Source organism: Dipodomys ordii, unplaced genomic scaffold (genome assembly GCF_000151885.1).
Source record: "Dipodomys ordii isolate 6190 unplaced genomic scaffold, Dord_2.0 Scaffold141, whole genome shotgun sequence".
Classification (NCBI taxonomy): Eukaryota; Metazoa; Chordata; class Mammalia; order Rodentia; family Heteromyidae; genus Dipodomys; species Dipodomys ordii.
The window spans coordinates 1,822,231-1,832,162 of record NW_012267357.1 but is presented as its reverse complement, the minus strand read 5'-3'; the positions used below and the strand labels follow the sequence as shown (position 1 = coordinate 1,832,162).

The 9,932-nt window shown below is 45.5% G+C and overlaps 1 protein-coding gene across 1 annotated transcript in view; it reads right to left on the bottom strand.

Annotated features, from left to right (window-relative positions):
- The window catches only part of Lrrc74b (leucine rich repeat containing 74B), a 24,645-nt gene that overhangs the window by 1,542 nt on the left and 13,171 nt on the right, over positions 1-9,932 (bottom strand). Inside the window, exons 5-8 of the mRNA XM_013031512.1 lie at positions 5,800-5,909; positions 4,467-4,582; positions 1,782-1,860; positions 454-549 (exon numbers count right to left, since the gene is read on the bottom strand). Coding sequence (XP_012886966.1) covers positions 454-549; positions 1,782-1,860; positions 4,467-4,582; positions 5,800-5,909 — 401 coding nt within the window. The remainder of the gene's footprint in view (positions 1-453; positions 550-1,781; positions 1,861-4,466; positions 4,583-5,799; positions 5,910-9,932) is intronic.

Sequence of the window (9,932 nt, the reverse complement as noted above, 5' to 3'; positions counted from 1 at the left end):
AAAAAAGATACGTTTTTCTATATTAAAGCAAAATTAAACAAAAATGTGACCTAATTCCCCTCAGAGACACAAAAGTGAATCTTCCTGCCCCACAGTCCCTTTGCAGCCATACATGTCCTAGGATAGAGGCCAGGAGAACAGCCTTTTAAGTACAGACTTGGCAGGTGTAAACACCTATGGACAGTAAGCAATCTGCCACTGCCCTGCACATCTTGTCTCTAGCCAGTGAGGAACCTAGGCAGGGGTGAGACCTCAGAAACATTACCTGTTCAGATCAGGAGCAAAGTAGGAGAGGCTTCTTGATTTACATTAGAACATCTACCCAGCCAAACAGGGTATTGGGGCAGGACATTTTCTTTCTCTAATCCTCATTTTATTCCTCTAACATGGAAATGATGATAGCTCACAGGGTTGTTGAGAAGGCCAGAGATGAAGTTCAGGAGAAGCTCTTACAGAGAAATCCAACAGCTCAAGAGCAGATGCTGGATTGTCCCGGACAGATTTAAGGAGACCAAAGCAGCCTTCATTTTGTATGGGATTCCTGGACACCTAAGAGAGACACAGACAAGAGAGAGAAGCTGAGCCCAGGGAGGCCAGAGGACAACATGCAGGAGGAGGGGGCTGTCATCTCTGATGGCATGCACTGTGGCTTTTCTGCAGGCGTGTCTGTGTGTGACAGTGTCGTTGATGAGGGTGCTGGGTAGAGGGAAGAAGAAAGGAGTGGACACTGATTAGGCACCCACCTAGTGCACCTGGTCCTTAAACAACTGTCCTGTTAGAAGGGGTGACAACATTTATTTTCTCGGTATGATAAGTTCGAGGAGAGAAAGCAGCAACACCACTTGAGAGGGGAGTAGAACTTTGGGCTCTTACAGGAGAGGTGAATGGACCTGGGCATGGAACTGCTCATCAAGAGCAAAAGCAGGGATAGAAAAAGAAAAAGAAGAAATAGAATTGTACAAGCGTGTATATATATATGGGTGTGCCCTTGGGCACTGGTGCATGCATGCAGAGAATTCTGAGCAGCTTAGGAAAGAGCTGTGAACTCGGAACTGAAAATCACCAGAGCCCAGAGCCCTGATGTGTTACAAGTGAACTAAAATTTGTGTTAATTTGGGGGATTATCTACACTGGCTGGAAATGTACATCAAAGCTTGAAAAGAAAATCTGGGATCCTATGGGGGACAGAGATGTGAAAACTAATGAGGGAAGCATGGAAAAGGCGGGTGGTGGGGAGCAAAGCCAAATGCCACCTCCTAGCTGGTTTTGCTGTCCCTGGGCACATGCTGTGTGCACAGTAGCCTCCATTGCTCCACTCTCACCTCGCATCTTCGCTTCCCTGTCTTCTGCTTTTAGCACTACTTAGTTGTTCTCTCCCCAACTATACCCCTGGGGAAGGGAACTCTTGCCAGGCCCCACAGGCCTCAGGTAGGTAGGTCTGAGCTGACTGACTCTGGATGTCCACAAGACCAGAGGAAGCTCAGGGAAGAAGGTGAAGGTGAAGCTAAAGGTGTTCCAGCAGAGGAGGAAAAAGGGCAGGAAGGAGCTATGGGGGAGCTTCTGGGATCACACTGGAGATGCAGCATGGACCAGGCCAGAGGTGGGAGAAGTAGTCACAATGGGGAAACCAGGAGACCCTACCCCTCCCAATCTTGGCACAATAGCCTAGTGTGTACTGCTTCTTATCCTCATCTGTGGGTGGAGGGAATTGGGAAGGGGTCTGTGTAGGCTGGCACAAAGGCAGATCTGGACTGGGGTGTCCTCCTTCAGGTAGCACTCACCACAAGAATCCTCAGTGTCTGGTTGACTTGGAGGCCAAACCCCAGGTTCAGAGCGCCCACCACAGAGATGCGGTTGTTGCTGCAATCAAAAAGTCATTGTAATTAAAATATGGAATCAGCCTAGGTACCCATCACTAGATGAATAAAGACAATGTGGGAGTTGGGAGCCAGTGGTTCACACCTCTAATTGTAACTACTTAGAAGGCTGAGCTCTGAGGATTCTGATTTGAAGCCAACTTGAGAAGAAATGTCCTTAAAACTCTTATCTCCAATTAACAAGCAAGAAGATGGAAGTAGACGTGTGGCTCAAGTGGTAGAATGCCAGCCTTGAGCAAAAAATCCAAGTAAAAGTATGAGGTCCTGAGTTCAAGTACCATCACTAACACACACACACACACACACACACACACACACACACACACATAAAATGTGGATTATTTTTACAAGGGACTATTGTTCAGCCATAAAGAGAAATAAAATTATGTCATTTGCAGCAAATGGGCGAAACTAGAAAACAAAATATTAAGTGAATAAGCAGGATATAGAAAGAAAAGTACCACAGGGCTGGGAATGTGGCTTGGTGGTAGAGTGCTTGCATAGCATGCATGAAGTCCTGGGTTAGATTCCTCAGTACCACATACACAGAAAAAGCCAAAAGTGGTGCTGTGACTCAGGTGGTAGAGTGCTAGCCTTGAGCAAAAGGAAGCCCAGGGACAGTGCCAGGCCCTGAGAATGACAAAGAAAAAAAGAGACATGTTTCCTCTCATATGTGGAAGCATACACACACATACATACACACATGCAGGGCACATGGGCAGCAAAGATGACACTGAGAGTAGAGTGGGCAGAGCCCAATTTGCTTTACGTTCAGTGTGTAACCAGCCCGTGGAAGCTTAGGTGCATGATAGGGTGTGACCTTGACAGTGATTGGTTCCTCTTCCTCCCCTGCCATGCCACCCGCTCTTTTTTGCTTTAAAACGGGTTGCTCTGTGTTAATAAATGAGTTTTCTTCCTGCTTGACTTGGCTCCCCGCTGTGTCTGATTGTCTCCCGGGCTGAGGGAGGCTGGGGAACAGGCAAGCGCTGCACTTACCTTTCCGTCTTTTGTGGGATGGAGGAAGACCTAACACACACACACAAAACCCCAGCCTTCCTTTCCCACCTTCCTCCTAATATCTTTCCCAATTTCCAGTAATTATTGTCCTATCATTTTTTTACTATCCACATATATTTCAGCCGATTGTCCCAGGGTTCTTACTGCAGCTGTTACTGAATCCACCAGGCTGAGCTTCATATTTCAGCCCTGCACTGGTGCCCATATGTAGAAGATGGCTATGATGATGCTTCATGGTGTTTTTAGAGGTCACCTTGAGCATCCTTCCCCAGTGGCCTTGGCCCTTTGATCTTAGCAGGTGCTTCTATATGTTCTGTTCCAGCTGACAACCTATCTCTGACAACATCTGTTCTGGAAAATACCAGTGCACTGTCCATGTCCTCTTTTCCTTTTTCTTCTCCTTCTGTTAGAACTCAAACTCTGAGTCTGAGCTCTGGGTCACTGTCTCTGGGGCTTTTCTCACTTCTGACTTCTCAGACCCCAGTTCTGCCTATGCCTGTGATTTCAATATCTCTTGTGGCCACACCTCCCTTGGCATCCCTCCCTTTTTTCTTGTTGCCTGTCTTGGGGCTTGAACTCACAGCCTGGACGCTGCCCCTAAGCCCCTTTGTGCTCAAGGGTAGTATTCTACCATTTGAGCCATTGCAACACTTCTGGCTTTTTCTGAGTAGTTTATTGGAGATAAGAGTCTCATGGACTTTCCTGCCTGGGCTGGCTTTGAACTGTGATCCTCAGATCTCAGCCTCCTGAGCATCTAGGATCACAGGTGTGAGCCACCAGTGCCTGGCTCCTTGACTTTTTCTGTAGGGAGGAAAAGAGAGCTTCTGTGTCTTCAGGGGAGAGTCCCTGGTGAGGGGTTCAGCCACAGCCACCTATGACCTGTCTGGTCCCTGCCTCTTCCCTTCTGCTAGTCTTACCTTGAACTCTATTACCTGCCGAGGGCTGGGATAAGCCCTTCACACACAGCAGGCTCTTAGCAGTCTTGTGTTGAGAAAAGTATGCCCCCAATGTCAGGGCTGTGTCTTACTCACCCAGACTAGACTTTTATGAGTGGAAGGGAGTCTGTTGATGATGCCCATTCTCCACCAGGTCCTCTAAAGATGCTTTGCACACAAATTTATGATCTGAGCTGCAGGGATTGTGTCAGTGCATAAGAGATTATCTTAAACTGGGACCAATGGTTCACACCTGTAATTCTAGCTACTCAGGAGGTTGAGATCTGAAGATCATGATTCAAAGCTAGCCTGAGCAGGAAAGTCCCTGAAACTCTTGTCTCTACTAAGCTAGAAATCGAGATGTGGCTCAAGTGGTAGAACACTAGATTCGAGTACAAACAAGCCTAGGGACAGTGGCCAGGCCCCTGAGTTAAAGACCCTGGACTGGAGCGCGCATGCGCACGCGCGCACAGACACAGACACACACAATTATCTGAAGTGAGAAGGACAGAGTTGGGTGTTCTGGGATTGTGGCTCAAGCTCCATCCTGGCTAGACTGTGGAAGATCCAGTTATCAAATGGAATAGCAGCTAGACTGTCATGGCCCTAGTCCCTGGAGCAGCACCCTGGTGCTCACCTCAAGTTGAGTTCCTCCAACACATTGTTGGCCTTGAGGGCCTCACCTACTGCAGAGGCACCAGAGTCTCCAAAGCCATTATAAGAGATGTCCAGGACTTTCAGGAAGATATTTGCCTAGAAGCCAAAGAAGAAAGCCATGAAACCAGGCAGAAAATGCAAAACGCCAGGGAGCCCCCGCCTCAGAATCCAGGAAGCCTGATCAAGGACAAGCTTTAGAGTCGGAGGGTTTCCAGGGCAGAGTAAAGGTGAGTTGTTTGAGAGTATCTTTCAAGGACACGAGGGCAAGATGTTAGGAAAGCACATGTGTATGTCAGCAATAGGCATGTCATCAGATGGTACAGATGTCACAATTGAATGTCTGTCTAGAGAAGGTATTTGACATTGAATAGCAGACATGAATTGAATACAGTGGGTTTTTTTGGTTGTTTGCTTGTATTTTTTTTTTTTTTTCTGTCGGTCATGGGGCTTGAACTCTGGGCATGGGCACTGTCTCTCAGCTCTTCAGCTCAAGGCAAGCTCTCTACTAACTTGAGCTACAGCGCCACTTCCGGTTTTCTGGTGGTTTATTGGAGATAGGAGTCTCATGGTCTTTCCTGCCTGAGCTGGTTTTGAACCACAATCCTCAGATCTCAGCCTCCTGAGTAGCTAGGATTACAGGCGTGAGCCACCAGCACCTGGCTTGTTTGTATTTTTTTCATCCATTATCAGGGCTTAAACTCAATGCCTTGCAATCTCGGTCAACTTGCTTTGCTTGTTCTCTAGCATTTCAGCCATACCTCTAGACTGGCACTTTGCCGGTTATTTTAGAGATGGAGAATTATAGACTTTTCTGCCTTGGCTGGCCTTGAACATCATTCCTCTGATCTCAGCCTCCTAAGGAGCTAAAATTACAGCTGTGAACCACTGGCATCTGGATGAGCACAGTGACCACTAAATGTGGCCAGGAAATAAAAGTCACCAAACATCCTTTAAGGTCTGCTTACCTTTAAGATTCACTGGGTGCTGGTAGTTCTAGCTACTCAGAAGGCTGAGAGTTGAGAATTGCGGTTGAAAGTCAACCCAGAAAGAAAGGTATGTAAGACTTTTATCTCAAGTTAACACACCAGAAAAGGAGCTGTAGTTCAAGTGATAGAAAACCAACCTTGAGTGAAAAAACTATGGAAGAATACCCAAGCCCTGAGATCAAATCCCCAGTATTGGGTGGGGCGGGGGGGGAGGGGGGAAGCCACAAAGCTTCTTTCTGGAGCACTGCAGAGACAAAAAAGCTGGGACAGGGAACAACTGCCCCAAAGGACATATCCCAGGGGCTGACTGAGTAGGGGGTCTCATACCTCCAGCCCCTTGGCAAATGCTGTGGCCCCTGACCCTCGAAGGTGGTTCCATCTTATGTTAAGCTCAGTGAGTCCAGTATTTTCTGCCAGGGCTGGCCCAAGGATCTCTCCTTCAGGAAAACCAAGAGTGATAGACTTAGTCATTCTGTTAATTCCCTTCAAAAACAATACGGATGCCAATGTGTGCCAGAGTCTCTGCTGGGCAAAGGGATCACCAACATGAATTACCCTGGGCCTGCCCCACACTCAAGGAATCCACATGTAATTGGATAGACAGGAATTCAAATTGAGATATAAGCTATTAAAAACTACAAACAGGGGGCTAGTAGCAGAGAGATGGTCTTTGTGGGATCAAGAAAGTGAGGAATTTATTTTTTATTTTTGCTAGTTCTAGGGCTTGAACTTGGGGCCTGGGTGCTGTTCCTGAGCTTCTTTTGCTCAAGGCTAGCACTCTACCACTTGAGCCACAGAGCTACTTGTGGCTTTCTCTGTTTATGTGGTACTAAGGAATCAAACCCAGGGCTTCATGCATGCTAGGCAAGCACTCTACCACTAAGCCACATTCCCAGCCCAAAAAAGGAGATTTTAAACTGAGAAATCCATCATGTTAGGGATCCTTGAGTCCTGTGGGAGCTATGATGGAGAATAGAAAGTATGATTGGATGGTGTGCAAAGAGAAAGCCTGATGCTAGCATAAAACTGCTGGTTTGTTTGCTCTATCCTGTGTTTGAGCAAAGACACAAGATTCTGAGTGTTTGATATTATACAGTGATTCTGTCCAAACACAGGATGGATGTTTGTCCTTTCCTGTATGCCTAATCTCCACTATATCCTGCTGTATGTTGTCTACTTCTTAGAATGGACCCTTTGTTCTTTTTTTCCCTTTTTTAATTTTTTTGGTCAGTAGTGGGGCTTGAATTCTGGGCCTGGGCACTATCCCTGAGCTCTTCAGCTCACCGCTAGTGCTCTACCACTTGAGCCACAGCGCCATTTCCGGTTTTCTGGTGGTTAATTGGAGATGAGTCTCACAGACTTTCCTGCCTGGGCTGGCTTTGAACCATGATCCTCAGCTCTCAGCCTCCTGTGTAGCTAGGATTACAGGCATGAGCTACCAGTGCCCAGCTGGACCGTTTGTTTTATGAACCAAAATTGCCCAAGTTAGGGGGCAATTAATTTATTAAAAAGGGTAGATAGAGAAAGCTAAAGAAATCTGTTCTGTTCTGGAACTCTTCCTTGCATCTCTTGATGGTGCCTGTGTTTCTAAAGCAATCCTCTTTTCCTAACACAACATTCACTGGATAGAACTGGCACCAACATATATGGATGCATAATGGACAGGAATCACAGGAAAGAGCAAATAGGCAGAGAAGCCTGTGTAGACACACACCCACTCATGGAGCTAGAGGTGGGAGGAGGAAGCAAGTGGATTGAGGCAAGGAGTTAAGAGATTGAAGGGCATTTGAAATAGGCTGAAGGGCTTTGCACCATGCGAGAAAAACTCTTCTATCAAAGGGTATTGCTTAAAAGTTCCTGCTTTGGCCAGGTGGCTTGGCTTTTGTTCAGGAAAAGAGGAACTGACTTGAGATAGAAAGGATTTTTAAAATGTAAGCTTTTGTTTTAAACTGATTTCTTATCAAGATGGAATTATAACATGCTCTAGACTGTTGAAGAAATGGCAGGTGCAGGTGGCTCACACCTGTAATTCTAGCTACTCAGGAGGCTGAGATCTGAGGATCACAATTCAAAGCCAGCTCAGGCAAGAAAGTCTGAGTCTCTTATCTCCAGTGAGCCACCAGAAAACTGCAAGTGGAGCTGGTGGCTCAAGTGGTAGAGCCTAGCCTTGAGCAAAAGAGTTGAGGGACAGCGCCCAGGCCCTGAGTTCAAGCCCCAAGACTAACTAACTAAATAAATAATTTTAAAAATGGACGAATTAGAGCACTCAGACAGTATGCTCTCCTAGCAGCCTGCCTGGCTTGCCTGGCAGTGAACACTTTTAGGACCTTGGATAGCTCCCTGCAGCAAGCGAAGATTCTTGGCCTCACATTCTGAGCAGCATTGGATCTAGTAGCTCTAAGCTCTCAAATATGAGTATCTTTTCCTTCCTCAGATCCCTTCAGGGCTTAGAGGGGAGGGCAGTGTTGCCCACTTTGTAGGGCACCCCCTTCTCCACTGAGTAGAGGGTAAGAAGGCTTTTTCTTTTCCATGTCCAGTCTGAGTGACTTTTGCAGCAACCCTACCTATGAAGTAGATGCTACTGTCACTTTGGATTGGGTGGGAAGACTCACATCTAACTCCTTCACCCTTCCAAAGAGTCAGGAATACTTTCCAATCTTGTCTTGGAGGGACAAAATGGCCTCATTTTAGATGGGCACTACTAGATCATGGCTGTAATCCTAGCCAGTCAGGAGGTTAAAATCTGAGGATCACAGTTCAAAGCTAACCCAGGCAGGAAAGTCCATAGACTCTTTTCTCCAATTAACCACCAAAAAGCTGGAAGTAGAACTGTGGCTCAAATGGTAGCATGCCAGTTTTAAGGAAACAAGCCAAGCCAGGAAAAAATCAGTTGCCTTTCTGTACACCAACATAAACAAGCAGAAAGCGAAATCAGGGAAACAACCCCATTTACAATAACCTCAAAAAAATAAAATATCTAGGAATTATCCTAACCAAAGATGCAAAGGAGTTATTTAGTGAAAACTATAAAAGCCTCAAGAAAGGAATCAAAAAGGACACCAGGAAGTGGAAAGACCTTCCATATTCTTGGATAGGCAGAATCAATATTGTGAAAATGGCCATACTGCCAAAAATGGTATACAAATTCAATGCAATTTCCATCAAAATCCCAATGATGTTCTTTACTGAAATAGAGAAAGAAATCCAAAAATTCATATGGAACAACAAAAGACCTAGAATGGACAAAACAACTCTAGGCAAAAGAAACAATGCAGGAAAGATCATGATACCAGATTTCAAGCTCTACTATAGAGCCATAATAACAAAGACAGCTTGGTATTGACACAAAAACAGACTCAAAGACCAATGGAACAGATTAGAAGATCCAGAAATAAAATTACATACCTATAGTCAGCTGATATTTGACAAAGAAGCTGAAGACATACAGTGGAAGAAGCATAGCCTCTTCAACTATTGGTGTTGGGAAGACTGGGCAGCCACATGCAGAAAACGGAAAGTGGACCCCAGTCTGTCACCATACATTAACATCAACTCAAAATTGATAAAGACCTTAACATCAAACCTGAAACTCTGAAACTACTACCAGACAGAGTAGAATAGACAATTGAACTTATAAGCACAGGCAGGAACTTCCTGAACGGAATTTCAGGGTCACAACAAATTGGAGAGAGACTTGACAAATGGACTACCTTAAAATAAAAAGTTTCTGTACAGCTAAAGACAGAGCTACCAAACTAGAAAGACAGCCAACTAATTGGGAAAATTATTTACCAGCAGTATATCAAAGGACTAATATCCATTATCTACAGGGAACTCAAGAAACTAATCCCTCCCAAGTCTAACAAACCAATCATTAAATGGGCAAGGGAACCAAAGAGAGACTTCTCAGAAGAGACAAAAATGGCAAAGAAACACATGAGGAAATGTTCATCATCCCTGGTCATAAAGGAAATGCAAATAAAAACAACCCTGAGATACCAGTCAGTATGGCCCATATCCTACATTCAGCCAATGAAAAATGCTGGAGGGGATGTGGAGAAAGAGGAACCTTACTACACTGCTGGTGGGAATGTACTCTAATACAACTACTTTGAAAGCAGTCTGAAGGTACCTCACAAAGCTAAATATAGACCTCCCCATGACCTAGCCATACCACTCCTAGGCATCTACCTTGAGCAACAGGAATCAGGATACAAAGACACATGCACCTCCATGTTCATTGCTGCAGTGTTCACAGTAGCCAAGATATGGAAACAACCCAGATGCTCCACTACAGATGAATGGATCCAAAAATTGTGGTACTTATATACAATGGAATGTTATGCAGCCATTAGAAAGGCATTTGGAGGAGGGGGGACCAAGATGGCGACGGGGCAGTAGGGAAACGCCACAGCTCTCTCCAACCAAAAAGAGAGTTCGAGTTCCAATGCTTAATCTCC